Source organism: Ambystoma mexicanum, chromosome 12 (genome assembly GCF_040938575.1).
Source record: "Ambystoma mexicanum isolate Mex_15411 chromosome 12, UKY_AmexF1_1, whole genome shotgun sequence".
Taxonomy (NCBI): Eukaryota; Metazoa; Chordata; class Amphibia; order Caudata; family Ambystomatidae; genus Ambystoma; species Ambystoma mexicanum.
Genome location: NC_090936.1, coordinates 875,688,286 through 875,704,779, shown reverse-complemented (window position 1 = coordinate 875,704,779; position 16,494 = coordinate 875,688,286). Strand labels below are relative to the sequence as shown.

General features: G+C 48.8%; 1 protein-coding gene across 2 annotated transcripts in view; it reads left to right on the top strand.

The window, feature by feature from the left end:
- Window positions 1-16,494, top strand: part of SCYL2 (SCY1 like pseudokinase 2) — a 1,629,773-nt gene that overhangs the window by 1,506,984 nt on the left and 106,295 nt on the right. For both annotated transcript variants that reach the window (XM_069629360.1, XM_069629361.1), the window contains exon 15: window positions 11,735-11,801. In XM_069629360.1, coding sequence (XP_069485461.1) covers window positions 11,735-11,801 — 67 coding nt within the window. The remainder of the gene's footprint in view (window positions 1-11,734; window positions 11,802-16,494) is intronic.

Here is a 16,494-nt window from a genome sequence, read left to right as displayed (position 1 = left end):
ATGTTTACTCCCAGATACCTAAATGTCTCAGGTTGCCAGGGTATTTGCAGGATAGGCAGCCTCTCCAACGGGACACTCTTATACCTTCCCAAGGGGAACAAACTAGACTTCCCGGGGTTCACCGATATGCCAGAGAGGGTGGTATAACAATCCATCACCTCCAATACATATTGCAGGTTTTCCTCCGGGTAGCCCAAATAGAGGAGCATGTCGTCTGCATACAGCGATATCAGGTGCATGCCACTTATCGTACGAATCCCCACCTCCCCATATTGTTGTCGCAGGCATGTTGCCAGCGGCTCTAGTGCCAGTATGTATAACATGGGTGACCAGGGGCATCCCTGTCTGGTCCCTCTGCTGAGTTGCCACTTGTCTGAAATTGTGGATCCTGTTTTAACTCTCGCTACCGGAGTGCTATATAACATCTGAACCCACCTGATGTATCCAGGGCCCATTCCGTATCCTTTCAGGGTCGCTTTCAACCATCGCCACCGCACCGAGTCAAAGGCGTTGACCGCGTCTAGCGACACGATAGCCAACTCACCCGTGTCCTCCCCGGTTTAATCAATGATATGGTGCAGCATCCTGTGGTTGTCTGTGATATTCCTACCAGGGACATAGCCCGTCTGATCTGGGTGTATCAATTTACCAATCACCCTTTTTAGCCTATTGGCTAATACTGCCGTGAGTATTTTACTGTCCTGATTGAGCATGGACAAGGGTCTATAGGACCCGCACTCCATGGCTGGCTTGCCTGGTTTCAGAAGTGGGATGATCACTGCCTCGCGGAGGGACGGTGGCAGTCCCCCCCCCCCCCTCATAGGCTTCATTAACCATGTCAAGCAACGGCTGGAGTAGCTCCTGCTTGTATGTCTTGTAAAACTCGCTAGGCAACCCATCTGACCCAGGGGCCTTACATGTGGGCAGATGTTGGTTCACCACTTCCAGTTCGTCTGAGGTAAGAGGGACATCCAGATCCACACGTTCTAGGTCATCCAGGGTGGGCAGCCCTATATCCTCTATTGTTTCCAGTATGTCTTGGTTCGTATCCTCCCCTGTGTCCTCATATAGTTGTCTATAATACTTGAGGAGCTCCTCATTTACCCCCTCCTGGGTGTTACGGGTTCGGCCTTCCGCATCCCTGATCTCTCTAATCACTGAGCGGGGGGTCTCGCTCTTATACAGCCAGGCCAGCAATCTACCCGGCTTATCCCCCCCTGCATGTAGTCGTGTATTTCTTGTAGTTTAATTTGCATAATCTATCCCAGAGTCCACTGCAGGTTAACTGTAAGTCTTTTATCTTGGCACTGTTCTCCCGGGTTGTCTCCTCATTTTGCATTAGAACCTCCAGCTCTCTTTCTGATTCCTGAAGTTCCCGTTCAAAGCCCCCTTGGAGCCCTTTAGATTTCGATATAGTGATCCCCCGCACCACCACCTTAAACGCCTCCCATACTGTACCCACAGAGCATACACTGCCCGTGTTAGCTTCAAAATATTCCTCGATGGCCTCCCTCTGGTCCTCTCAAAACCCTGCATCTTGTAACGCCTCAGTTCTGAGTCTCCATGTCGGGATGCGCGCCCTGGGGGGTTGAGTTGATATCGCCACTCTATGACCAAAGGCGAGTGATCGGATAATACCCGAGCCTTATATTCCGCTCCCATCATTTCTCCCAATATTTCGGAAGCTGCAAGCACATAGTCTAGCCTCGTGTGCAAGTCATGTGGTGCTGCGTAGTGCGAGTATTGTCTATCCAATGGATGCAGCTTCCCCCAAACATACACTAGGCCTAGGTCTTCCAACATTGTCCCCAGCGCTTTAGCCGCTGGTGCTGGCTTCCCTGATTTGTCATCTGACCTGTCTATTCTAGGATTCAGGGTACAATTAAAGCCCCCTCCCCAAACTATCGCGCCACCCACCAAGGGGCTAATCTTACTGTATAGGGACCTAAAGTAAGCCACTGTATCATGGTTAGGTGTTAGGCAGAAACCTGTGCAGTTCCCTTAGGGACCACTGCAAAAGATTTAAGACTACAGGTGTTTGAAGGTAAACCCACTTGGTAGCAGTCTGTACCACACAGATTCACTTGGTAGCTGTGGCTGAGCAGTCAGACTTCCCTCAAGAAGAGTTAGGCAGTATACAGAGCATACAAGATAGGTACAGAAATACAGTAGCACAAGCAAACACTGACCAGGGCTTGGGTGTAAAAGTATATACTTATTTATTTAACACACACTTATAAAACACACTAGCACTAATTTGGTAAGATAAGTTCAAAACACAATCACTATTATCATATGTACATCCCTGATTACTTGTTGGACAAGTCTTAGTTAACACCACTTATTTCCAGGCAGAGGTGAGCGCTTAACGTTCAATGGCACTCCAACAAGTTAAATAAAAAGGGAGGGAAAAGCAGAATTATGGAAGCATACACACTAAACACTTTTTAAAGAACCACAGCAAGTTTAGGAAGGCACAGTCTACTGGTGAGCAAGGATGTTTAGGCGCCAGGCCCACTTTCGAGGGAGCCGGGCGGAAGATGCCCAAGATCAGACAGTTACACAGAGTCTTCGAAGTTTGTGGAGGTAGTTCAAAAGGTTTAGTTCAGTGCAGAAAAGTTAGCTAAGGTGTCCCAGGTTTGAGAGATGAGGATTTAATACACCCCGTTCAAACGGTTGCAAGGGAAGCCAGGCAGAACATGGTACCTTAAATGGAGAGGATCCTCCAGCGGGGGCAGTTGTTCCTGGCAGCGGGTGCAAGACGCAGCATCGTCTAGAGGAAGAGGAGATCTCGTCGTGGAGGAAGGATGAAGGTCGTTGCACTGCCAGGGAAGAAACCAGCCGCGGAGTTCTCCGGTACAAAGGTACTACCCGTTCGGTTTGAGGTAGTGGTGAAAACGTGGTATCCCGGTTGCCAGGGTGCTTGGCACAGGCAAGGCGGCCACGAGATGCTCCAGGAAGGCGAAAAGAAAGTAGACTGGTTATCCCCACCAGTCGAAGGAAGAAGACTCTGCGGGCTGGAGATCTCCTCTGTCGTTGGGAAAAGTGGTGAGACGGTTCAGCAGGGCTCCACCGGTGGTGTCGTTGTTGCAGGCCGGCTCAGCTTCTCCCTCCTCGGATTCTTAGGTCCTGTGGCGACTTCTGAAGTTCCAGTCCCCAAAGCCCTGCTTTTATGCAGCACACCCCCATTCACTCAACCTAGCTGTCAATCAAACATACTAAGTGGTGAGCCGGCCGGCTCACCACTTGGGCCAATCACACAAGAGTGCGACTTGAGTTACCAAGGTAACTCAGTCCAGGGTGCCTAAACCCCCTCCCACACCCCCTGTGGTACCCAGACAGAGTGGCACCACTTTTGGAGGCTTCTGTGGAGAAGCCCGCCAAAAAGTGGAACAAAGGGCTCGACTTGGGTTGGAGTCACAGAAGAGAACACAAATGCCATTTTAGAATCGATTTCTGGCAAAAAATACCAACCGGCGAATTAATATTAATTAAATAAACCGGCAGTATGTTCGAGGCTATAAGAATTAAATAATTAAAGTTGGTAGCCTCGAACAATGGGTAAATCCCATAGAGATATATTCGCGGTCGAATATAAAAAGTAGTATCCACTGCCACCAGCCAAAACTCGATCAGGCGGGACGGAGATGTGTCCCCTCGAACAACAGACCCCGGGGCAATCGAATTGCCCCGACCAGTACGTCCACAATATGATGGTTTGTACTGGTTTCTGTTCATAATTTGGGACTAGTAAAGCCAATGGTGACTTTACATGCCCTGGGGGACAGTAGTCAGTCCCAGGGTATGGAGTCTATGTTGGGGGGTCACTACGACACCCCTGGGTTACGGCACGGAGGGTGCTGGTTAACCCACATCAAAAAACACATGAGACCCTATGGAGTAAAAGACCCCATATCCCATAAAACACCTGGAAAGTTAAAGGAACACCTCAAATCATGTCTAAGAGTGGGATCAAAAGAATCTCACTCTTAGCAGGAGAGAAAAAAATAAACCCCAAAAATCCAGAAAAGCTGCTGGGGGACTAACTAGGTTTGGGAAATTAGCCTTACAGAGAATTCTCCCTGACATTAGGGGCGTACAAATTGATGATGTGCACCTCTCTGTTCTCCAGGAGTCCCGTTACCACCACCATTCTGCCCTCTGGGTCTATTGTCGAGCTGAGCACCTGGATCGGCACGTGCGGTGCCACCCATGTGACCACCCCTCTTGTATATGTCGAATACGTGGTCCCCATGACACTACCCCTCCATTTTCTCCTGACCACCTCAAGCTTCTCCTTCGTGAGGTGGGTCTCTTGTAGCAAGGCTATATCAATACACATCCTTTTTAGATACAGCATCACTTTGTTACGTTTTAAGTAACTGTTTAGGCCCCACCCATTCCAGGTCACCACTCTAAGATTACCCGATGCCATCTAATCAGTGTGCTCCCAATCCACTCCTCCCTCCGATACTTCCCGTGATAGCCCGTTTACCGACTCTTACCCTTCCCAGCCTCAACAATCCCCCCCACCCTGTACCCCAACTCCACTCCACTGCACACAACCCAACCCCTCCCCCCACCCTACCCTTCCCCAACAAATGCCCAGCTCCATCGCTGGATCTCAGGCCCACCCGCATCTGGTCCTATCTAGCGTCAGAGGACTAGGACCCCGCAGGGCGTCACCGATCTAACAGTGACCTAACTAGGTGTACTACTAATGGGTTCAAGGGATGCCTCCTAGGTGCTCCCACTTATCTATTTAGGATTGTTGCGCCCAGCGGATCCCGCCAGCTTATCTTGCCGCGCACTCTCCACAAGCTTAATTTAACTCTATATTCAAGTTCCAATGTCCTAGCCATGTCCCTGAGGAGGACACAGCTGCGTGCTACTTATCATCTGCAGCCCCCATCTGGATATCCGGAACTTGACGACGGCCCTGCATATCCAGCCATTCCATCGCATCCTTCGGCATCTCAAAGAACAGGGATTTGTTCTTGTAGAACACTTTCAAATTGGCTGGGTAAAGCAACATATGACAGTGTCCTGCTTCTTTTAATCTTCTTTTCACCGACCCAAAGTTCATCCTGCTACGCTGTATGTGAACGGTATAGTCCGGATATGCCATGATTTTTGCCGACCCCCTTTCGATCGTTCATCCCTTCCGAAAAAATTTGAGTATCTTCTCCCGGTCTCGATAGTTCAGAATTTTTGCGATCAGCGGTTGCTGGGGGGTTACTGGGGGAGGTCTTCTTATCAAGGCCCTGTGCGCCCTTTCAACCACGAACCCCTGGGTCAGCGCCCCGCCAGTTATCTCCTGCAGGAGCATGGTTTCCACATATTCTGTTGGGTTGGGCCCCTCCATTCCTTCCGGCAAGCCGACAATTCGTATGTTGTTTCGTCTGGCCCGCCCTTCCGCCTCCTCCGCTCTGTCCTCCCAGGTTGCCCACCCGCTGGACGAGGGCATGTAGCTCCGATCCATGTGCGGCGCACGCCGCAGTATTCGGAGCCATCTCCTTCTCCAAGTTCCCGGTGCGCTCCGCAATCGTCCGCACGTCCAGTCTCAGCAGGTTCACTTCCTCATGGACCGCACCAATCTTGAGGTCCAGGCCCACCTTCAGTTTGTTCATTGCCTGGCCCAGTTTAGTCTCCCAGGCCACTTTCAAGTCTGCAATTGCTGCTAGCACCTCCTGGATCGTGCCCAGTGCCTCTGCCTCTGTCGTGGGGGTCTCCTTGCTTTTGCCTCCCTCTGCACCTGGAGGCGTCTTGGTGTAGGCCTCTATCGTGGGCTGTTTGGTCCTGGGTCTGACAACTTTATTAGACATCCTGAGTAAGCCAGCTGCACCTCCCTGTGCACAAAGGTCTGCGTGGCACCAGGCCCCCTCTAGGCAGTATAGGGCCGTAGCGGCTATGCCCCTGTGTGTCTTGGTCGCTCGCCTCACCCTTAGAGTGGGCTGTGTCCACCCACGTACTTGCACACTCTTGGTGTCGTGACCCCGGTCTCTGCCTTACTCCATGGACACCTTCCAAGTTCAGTCTGGCTTCACTGCGGGCCCAGCATCAGCCGCGAGTTTGCTCGGCGGGTCTCATCAGTTACCATCTATGCACATTCGGGCTTCGGGCGCACTCCTCTTTGGGCGTCTTGCTGTCTCGATCTTGTCTCTCGGCTCGCAAAACATAAGCGCGGCCCGGGCAGTCCGCCTTCTTTTCTCCGCTTCTCCACACCATGGCCCCTTCGGGTCTATTGCTTAAAACAGGATCCTGAAATCCATTGCTGGTACCGTCTGATCCTTCCATCAGCTATCGCTGCAGCGCGCCCCTGACCCTCGATGATCCCTTTGTTCCCGCGGCCATTTTGTTTCCATTTTTCGAGTCGGGCCTGCAGTTATACAAGTGGGTATAACTTTGTGTCCGTGCATCCCATGTGCACCAAAAGTTCAGTGAGTACAGCCCCCACCTTCATAGTCACAGATGTTAATTCACGGCGCTGGCAGGCATCTGTGCGTGCACTTTTTCCCCAGGATCAATACAGGATCGAAGGAGCTCCTCCGGAGCACGTATCTTTACATGGCCGTCCTAGCCACGCGTCTAGTCTCCCTGTTATATACATTTTTCATCCCTCTAACTTGGATGTTGTATTGAAGTCTATGCTTGCCTCCAGGAACAGACTTGTTCACAGTTTTACTTGGCAGAGAACCAATCACTCCATCCACATAAGCACCAAATGATCTATGTGTATATAGACCACACTTCTCCTCTATTGTGGACCGAGCATAATTGCACTCAAAAAGTTTATTCACTTTCAAGATATTATCCTGGTGCCACTTCAACCTTGTCTTAGTTGGATTGACCTGTAGATTCATTGCTTGCCACTTAAATTGCTCCTTTTTCAATTCCAAGTCCCGAGATATTGTTAGCATACTATGGTCACTGAAGTCAGAGTGTAGAATTTGGAAGGTGGGTGTCATCTCCAGTAAATATTGGGTAATAAAAATGTAGTCTATTACTGAGGCGTTCCGACTATCCGGCAAGGTCAGAAGATGGCTTTGTGAGCCATCACTCTCTCTAGCAGAAAAAAGACCCCAATTATGAAAGAAAACATCCTATTTTTGGGACTGTTCAGATTTTCTGTTGGTTCTCCCTTCAAGACAGGGTCTCTCCACTGATACAAGAGAATTTGAGACATGTTCAATATGAGTGTTTAAGTCCCCCACCACCACAATCTGTAAGCCATCACAGTCGATCATTTAATCAGACACATATTTTTTCAAAAGATGTAAGTGCTTGATCAGATTTTGTTTGGGGGACCAATAAATGTTAACCAATAATAAATGCACTATACCAAAAGAGCAATCATTTTCAATCCAAATAGACATAAAACCCTGCACTATGTAAGAACATTTCACAACTTTAAGGTTGCTGTTTAATCGAACAGCAATTAACAATCCACCTGAAGGACGACCACATATACCTTTTAGTATCTAGTTGACAAAAGCACTCAAACCCATCCAAAAGATAGGGACACACCATCCATGTTTCCTGGAAACACATAAGCGAGAATGAGACTAATCTGTTGCATAACTCAAATGAATTGGATAAATAACCAAAACATCTTGTGTTCCATGAGAGGATCGAGATTTCCCCACTATTAAAGGTTTGATTTTAACTCCTTCAACTGGTGGATAGTGTCGCTGAGGGACAAGGCCAGCCAACGCTAATTCGATATATCTTCCTCAGGGACTTGGGGGAAGGCAGAGTGCATGGGTGGACCCCCCATAGCGATAGCTTCTCTTGGCATAGCAGTGCTGTCAACGCTGTCAATTTTTGAAAAACCACTCGAGAATGACAGAAAATCATACCCCATCTTGTTAAACAGCTCAGCTTGCCCTAAAAACGCTTCATACACAGCTCTTGTGTTAAAAATTACCCATACACAATCCATTATCTCCGGATTGATGAAATCCACCAACTTAATATCAGCTGAGGATATAGTTCCCAATGCTGGAATTTCGCCTAAGAGTGCTAATAGTCTCCACCTATTCAAAGAGTCGGGTCCCCCATACTCAAACAGATAGTAAATGAAGACGCTTGTGTGATCAGGGTGGCCAGGTTGCCTCCAGGGAATGTCCCTTAGATCACTGTTGTTTACTGTTTTCGTCTGAACTGGCCTCCAGTCAGCTGTGATACTGCCTTTTGTTGTGTGGGGATGAGCAACAGGCTGACTCCATATGTGATCTTGTTGCCTATGCCTGGTATTCGCCATCCAAACCTTTGTTTGTGTGGCTACAGTTTTGGCTATCAATATGGTGAACCTCCTTCATACTGCTTTGCTTTTGGCTAAAATGTCAACCTGGCAACCCACTTCGATCGTTTTGGCTACTTTGTGGACCCTTGATTTCAACCATATCTGGTAAGTCCAATAACTCTACACCATGCGAAGCAACCTATTATCGCGGGCTCCTGTTCAGTTGACTCTAGAGCTAAGGGAAGACCAGGTAGTTTTATATTCATCTGTGCAGTCCACCATTAATTCCTTTACCACCCTCCTGACTATCTTTTCCATAAGAGGGTCAATTATCCGCTGCGCGCTCTGAGGGCCCTGAACTGGTTGCGTCCAAAAATTATGTCCAGGGGTCGTTGGGCTACAGCTCTGTTTGGATGCCAAATATACCTTAGCCCTGCTTGGTAGTGCAGCTAGATCCACACATTTCATGGGTGTGACTATTGCAGAGGGACAAGCCTCCCTGGGTTCTGTCATTTATTTTGGTTACCCACGATTACTTTGTCTTGGTTTTTGTCACTTTCAACATAAATGTTGTCTTTGGCACACATATGGGGCTTCCCCTGACCTACAACTGCAGAGGCCAGTTTGTCCACATCGACTAACTTTGGAAAATATTTTAGGAGAATACCTTTCTCTTGCCCAAGATCCTTACCAAACGTTTGACCCTTTTTCATTTCCAATTAGTCTTTTTTTGGGGGGTTTTCTTCTTTTTCATATTGTCTGTTATTGTGTCCTGAGCCAGAACACGGCTTTCTCTGTTACAGATACCATCGCCCTCCCCTGAAACGTCAAGGTAAGATGGTTTATCTAAACAGATCAAGTCAGCTTTAATCAGATTTCACCAAGTGTTCCTAGCCATCTTTTTCTGGCCTTTAATGCATGTTCTTCTACCTTTTTTACTTTTAACCTTTGCCTCTCTGACTGTTGTTTTTAAAGGAGATTAGCACACTAAGGTGTTACCTTTTTTCCGAGCACAGTCAGACGGGGAAGGTTCATTGCCCTTTGACTTTAAGTCTGAGTCTGTCAATCGATCAGCAGGAAGTTTCGATAAGAGATCACTAGGCAGGAAGTGGCCATCTGTTTGTAAACCTATATTGTGGTGTATCTTCAATGTATCCTGCTTAGCCCCTTGTCTTTCTAATCCAGCCCCTTCTAGTAATTTATTTAGAAATAATGTATGGACTTTTAACTCGCAAAGAATGCTCCCCAAAATATTGGCCTCCAAATCAATCCCCAGAGTTACTACTTTCCACAAGCTTTCCTGACTTTGTGGGTATTGGGAGAGGAACATCAAAGAGCTGTCCAATGAGCTCATTGGGCCCAAAAAAGTAACTGGAATATAAGCAGTCCCAGTGGCACTGCACTGTCATTCTTTTTTGTAGGAACGCCTACAGGCTCCACGGGTCGGATGCTCAGAGATTCCGAGTCAATTAATAAAGCGGAGCATTCGACGTTCGAGGCTGCTAATATGGCTGTGTCTGTAGGGGACGGGGGAGACAGAGGTAGAGGCAGTGCGATTGCCATTTTTATGGTGCCTTTGACCGGGGTGAAAATAAGTGGAGCAGAAAGTATGTTGTAACATCTAGACCCCGACATGCTTTCTTTTCTCGTTACTGGCCCTGGATGAGTGTAAGTGTACCTCACCGTTTTTTGTTTATGCCGCACCGTCTTTGGGTTTTGCAGGGGACATAGACAGTCCCACAGTAGTCCACTTTTGGAGAAATAGCAATAGCCGGCTGATGAAAGTACAACTGAGTCGATCCGCAACCTCGCTCTCACCCTTTCTAAAGCAATCGTCACTCCCCACTTTAAATCAGCCTGACATCCCCCAAAACCTAAGGTTGAATGCAAAGGACAGTAACAATAGCCAAGGAATGAAGGACCTCTAACAGAACCATTAGTGGCATGGGCAAAAAATTACTTAACAATTAGAAAATCAAGAAGCTGTCATTAAGTCTAGAATACGCAATACAGGATGACGTCCCAAGTTTGTAGTAAAAAAAAGTTAAAAAAAACTTAAATACAGATGTAAACAGTAACCCACAGTTTGAATCACAAGCAGTGAATGTAGTATGAAGCCACCTACAAATTCAAAATGACACCGGAAGAGCAAACCCTGTTCAAGCTGAACGCTATGCGCACTGCCGAACAGCCCAACAGCCCACTTGCGGGCCACTTCCGGGTGCACGAACCCAATGGATTATGTAGATGGCCAAGAGGGGGCGGAGTCACCAGTCACCCAAAGACGCTGGAAAATTCAAAAACACACCTGATCTGGATCTGGAAATAGTTATATATCTCAGCACAAGGCCCTGCATAAACAGCACCACAAGTCCAATGAGCAATCACCTTTGATAAATGGAAACAGAAATAGTCCGTGTTTCAGAGCGGCAACACTGCACGCCTTCCTCTTGCCGACGCAAGCTCTCAAGACCACAACCAGGCAGCAAGGAATCCCCCAGCCAAACAGGCCACTTGCGGGCCACTTCCGAGTGCCCGCGCGAACTCAATGGATTATGTAGATGGCCCAGAGGTGGCGGAGTCACCAGTCACCCAAAGATGCTTTGATAAATGGAAACAGAAGTAGTCTGCGTTTCGGCACGGCAACACTGCACGCCTTCCTCTTGCCGACGCAAGCTCCCGGGACCACAACCAGGCAACAAGGAATCCTCCAGCCAAACAGCCCACCAAATATGTACCCAGAAGCCCACAAAGAGCCATCACAGTTGTAACTTGTAACAACCTAACACCACCCAGGTCCAAATGACTGGAACATGAAGGGAGATCCTTCACAGTATTGGGCCTGAAATTATGGAATAACCCCCCCACAACCGTGAAAACAGAATATAGCCAAGATGTTCAAAAGGAATATGTACATCTGACCCCATGAATAGAAGGTCTAAATCAGTTAAGCCCTCTATATTAACCAAATAACCTTCCAGTCCCCTACCCTCGGACTCCTATAATTGACTCTACTGCACTTATATCTTGTGACTAGCACTTCTGCCCCACAATTAGCCATTACCAAATAACCTTGAATGTGCCTGCTTTAGTCTTCTAAAAGGTTCCCTGACCTGTTCCTATGTCTACTTGTTTAATGTTTGTTGTAATATGAATAACCTACAAACACCTGAACTGCTGTAACTCTCACCGTGCCTTAGCAAAATAGTCACCCACACTATGTAACCCAACTGTCAGCCAACTGTAACTAAACAGACTACTGGGGTGTGAAACCTCTTCCCATGCTTCCTATTCCCTACATACATGTCATACTCTTATTGTGCCTGATTTGCTCTTTTATTTTGCGCAGCCAATTTAAGGTGGCACCCCTGTGAGTTAATGCATTGTAAGACTAAATAATGAATACATTATGTAGAGTGAACATTATAAGAACAGGTTGCAAGTGTATAAGTAACTATTATTCATACAACGTTTCATTCTGTTTTACAGATCTTTGGATATCAATAATGAAATGAATATATCTGCAGACACTCATGTTACTAACACATGCAATCAGGTAAGATGCATTAACTATTGATAAAGTAATTCAGCTTTGACAGTGAATTCCTTTCAACTAGTAAGAGATTATTGGGAAATTTAATTTAATGAGTATGCAGTTACTGTGTTCTTATGTCTGGCTGTCAGGGCATTGCATTGTGCATCAAAGGGTGCTTGCTTATCTCTGGTCCCGGTTACCACTTGGACTCTCCCGGGCAGATCACATGCCTAGAGCTTGCAAACTAAAAGGTTTCAAGCAGTCACAGTGTTATTAACGCACATCTGAACACTTGTGTTATGAGATTGCACCTGCTTCTGTGCTGTTTTCTTTCTTGCAATGTGTCATTTGCTCATTAACATTACTGCTGCTTACCACTGGGGCTGCTGCTGGAAGCTAGCTTTTAGGCTGGTTAAGATGGGGACGAGCCTCCCCTATGTACATCTCGTTCCTACAGGTATGCATGGCCATGTTGGGTTGATGACTGGTTGCTGATCAGGCTCCATATAGCCTGCTACCTCTCTATATTTTAAAAGCTGTGTAGCAGCATACCAGCAGCCTCCAAGCAAATCACCCTTACCCATGCTACAAGGGAACCTGTGCTACTACCGGCTTTGCAGCCTGCATCGGGCCAAGGGACATTCCATAACTGTGCCTTGTTCCACTGGTATCACTATAGTCAGCGAAATCTGCTATTGTTTAGGGGCGGTATGGAAGTGGGCTCTGGGCAGCATTTGGTAGTTACTATGCATGTGCATCTTCCCATAAATGTTTTTGGGCATATGAAACTGGTTTGTTTCAGTACAGCAATGCTTTATTGGATACTCTCATTGAGACACAAGCTTTGTCAAAGCTTGCAGATTAGTTCTACGCTTGGGTACTCAAGCCTATGGTGTTGAAAGCTTCAAAATATTCTGCTACTTTTTCTGGTGTCTCTGATTGCTCTCCTAGAAGGATTTCTATATTTTCTTGCTCATCTTTGAGCTTTGTAATGACATGATCTTTCTTGAGAATTCTTCTTTTTGTAAATGTTTTTTTTTAATTCTTTGTTTTTTTAACATGTAACAATACCAATACAGTGTCATAGATAATCACATTCTTAGCAAACAATCAACTGAACCCCCAATTACCTTCCCTCCCCCCACCCTCTTCTGCCCGAGTATAGTCATGCAACATTCAGTTTCCATTTTGCGATCCGTTCTCCACAGTTCCATCTTGTATAGTCTGGCCTGCGCTTTCGCTACTACTCTGATCAAACAATGTTACTGTAAGGGTAATCCACTGTAGTATGTGTACTCCAAGTTCTTGCTTTTGCTCCCCCAGTTCTTTTTCCCAAACCCCTGTTTCATCTGTCGACCATTGCCTCATGTCTTCCCACCATCTGTTGATGCTTGGGCCCTTTGTAGCTTTCCACTGCATGGCTATGCTGCCTTTAGCCAACACTTGTATTAGGTCTTTAATCTTCCCCATTGCTTTTTGTTTAGTGCGCCTCCAGAGACTAGATGGCGAGGTTAATACCTCAAGGGGCCACTTTATTTGCTACATCCCTCCAAAATTCCTGTATACTCTGACATTCCCAAAACATGTGTAACATGCCTACATTTTCTTCCCTGCATTTAGGACAGGCCTGAACACTCGCTCCTTTGAATCTTCCTATTGCCGCTGGCGTTCGATGTGCCCTTTGTGTAATATAGAGTTGGAGCAACTGTAGTCTAACATTTCGAGGGGATTGGGTCCTCCGATGTATTCCATATCTATGACAGTAATCACCACAGCTGTGCTGCTTCGGAAAATCTTTCTGCGTCGATGATGTCGATACGCTGTCTTCGAGGGCCTCCGTCGAGCCGATGTCACTGGATGTTATAAGTAGGACGTACAACGCCCGTAGCCTCAGTTCTGTTTTTTTCCGCCAACGTGTTCGTTTCGGAGATCTCGGCACGCCTCGATTCTACTGAATCCTGTTTTTTCGGTTCATTCGAATCTGTTTCTTCATTGCTAAATCGGTATGTCGTCTTCAGCTTCTTCCACCACGCAGTCCGGGTTTAAGAAGTGTCGGATGTGCGGGTCCAAGATGTCGCTGACGGATACGCACGACGCTTGCCTCTGGTGCCTCGGGGAGGACCATGATACGGACGACTGTCGACTGCCAATCGCTCACATCAAAGGCCTTGCGGGAGCGTAAGAAGAAGCTGCCGGTCGGTAAGGTGGCCAAGCCCCGGAAGTTGCGTTCCACTGGTCTTTCGACGGACGATTCGAGGGGCAACTCTCCACATTGTCGTCAGGAGTCTGGGGGTTCTCGGTTTGGGAGTCGGTCCTGTCATTCCTCTGCCTCTTCGAGGCACTCCAGGAAGCGCTGTCACCGGTCGCTTTCCCCATCCTCTTCCGAAGACTCCACCCGTCGGCGGGTTGCTTGTCCCAACAAGCATTCCACTCCTGAGGAATGGGATTCCTTCCGAAAGGAGACGTTGGCGATTTTGCATTCGCAGGGCTCCGGTCCGTCCGCGCTGTCTGAGGATGCCGGTCGTGGCTGTGCTAGAGGCACCGCTCGTCCGCCTTCGGGCTCGAGCAGTTGTCGCGACCACCGGGCGCCTTCGAGGTCCCGGTCGGACAAGGATAGTCGCTCTAGGCATGCCCGTTCCAGGTCCCGGTCCTCGACGCCATCGAGACAGCGAGCACCTGTGAAGTCTTCGAGGAAGACATTGACGCCGGCAGCATCGAGGCCGTCGACGGACTCTCGAGGCCCCGCCTCTGAGAAAGTCGTCGATGCCATCGGCGCCCAGGCTGTCGAGAGACACGCACGGGGCTCCGCCCTCGAGGCCTGTGTCGACAAAGCTGTCGGAGCCGCGCTCGACGACGATGCTGATTCCATCGACGCCCTCGACGCCTTTTGAGGCGGCTTTGTCGGGGATCCTCGTCGTACAGGGGAACCCCCTAGAAAGGCTCTGGCTAAGGCAAAGTATGTCTTTGTTCCTTTTTCGGTTTCCTCTTTCCAGCCCCTGGATTATATTTCTGAGGTGGATGAGGGGGTCTGAGGAAGGTGTGGTTCCTGCACAGGTCCCTGATGACATTGTTTGTGGTCATAGCCAGCTTGAGGACCTGCGCCAGTCATTGCATGATGCCAGTGGGCTCGATACCTCTCCGGAGGTGGAATTTGTTAGGCCCGAGCCTGGCACGCATGTCGACTCCTCTTATCGGCGTCTGATGCCGAGGGTCACGGATTACCTGGGTTGGTCTGCTCCCCGTGGGGATTTTCAGCAGGATGACCTGACTGGTATCCTGGACCATGGTCCACCAACTGACCCGCTGCTGCCATTCCATATGGCCTTGCAGAGAAGAGTGGCTGCTGCTTGGACTTTTCCAGAGAGTCTCCCGGCAGTGAGCAAGTCCTTGCTGAAGAAATATCGCCCAGCCAGTGGCGACCCCTGCTACTTGACCACGCACCCCACTCCGGAAAGTTTGGTGGTGCAGGTGGCTACGGCCCCCGCAAAGCAGGCGTCGTACCCTACCATCCCTCCTGATAGGGACGAGAAATGTTTTGACGGCTGGGCGAAGAAGGTATTTTCTTCTGGGGGTATGGCGCTTCAGGCTGCCAACTCCGTTTGTGCCTTGTCTCGTTTCACGCACACTCTGTGGAACTGTATTTCCCTAGCGGCTGATCATATTCCCGAAGGGGAGGAACGGGATGGTTTCCTTGCTATCGTGCAGGATGGCAAGGATGCCATGTGTGAATCCGTTCAGTCGGGTCTGGACATGGTTGATTGCGTCAGTCGGTCCATGGCGGTGAGCACCGTAATACGCAGGTTTACGTGGTTGCGGAAGTCGGGTTTTGCTCCTGATGTGCAGGCCCACCTCCTCAACATGCCCTTTGATGGTGAACATCTTTTTGGCAGCAAGGCTGACAAGAGTCTTGAGAGGTTGCAGACCTCCAAAGCTGCAGCGAAGTCGTTGGGCACTGCAGTCCGCCAACCTCCGCCTTTTCGTCCTAGGGGACAGCAATGGAGGGGAGGTTGCTTTCGATATAACTCGTCCTCTGTGTAAATCGAGAGGAGCTGCGAGTCAAAGGGGCAACCGTAGGAGTGCCAGAGGTGGAAAATAAGGTACTCGAGGTGCCAAGGCCACGCAAGCAATTGCCTCTTTGCCTTCAGGCACTGCCGCAGCCGCTACAGCTCAGTCATGAGGCCCATGCTCCCCCGGTTGGCGGAAGGCTGGCGCAGCATCTTGTAGAGTGGCGTGCCATTACTTCAGGTGTGTGGGTTCTGGAGATCATAGCCCACGGCTACTGTCTTCCTTTCCGGCAGAGGCCTCATGACAATCCGCCAGGGAATCTCTCTTTGAAGAGTCCGGATCCGCTCCTTGCGCAGGAAATCAAATCCCTGCTGGAGAAAGGCGCCATAGAACTGGTGCCTGTAGCAGAGAGGAACAAGGGATGGTATTCTCCTTATTTTTTTATTTCAAAGAAAGATGGGGGACTGAGACCCATCATGGACTTGCGCGGTTTGAACAAGCTCCTCAGGAACGACAAGTTCAAGATGGTTACTCTTTCTCAAGTCCTCCAGGCCCTTCAACTTCAGGACTGGTTGGTGTCTCTAGACCTCAAGGACGTTTATTTTCATGTGCCGTACCATCCCAAGCCCAAGAAGTAGCTGAGGTTTGCAGTTGGCGACTCGCACTTTCAGTTTCGGGTCCTGCCGTTCGGATTGACCTCTGCCCGAGG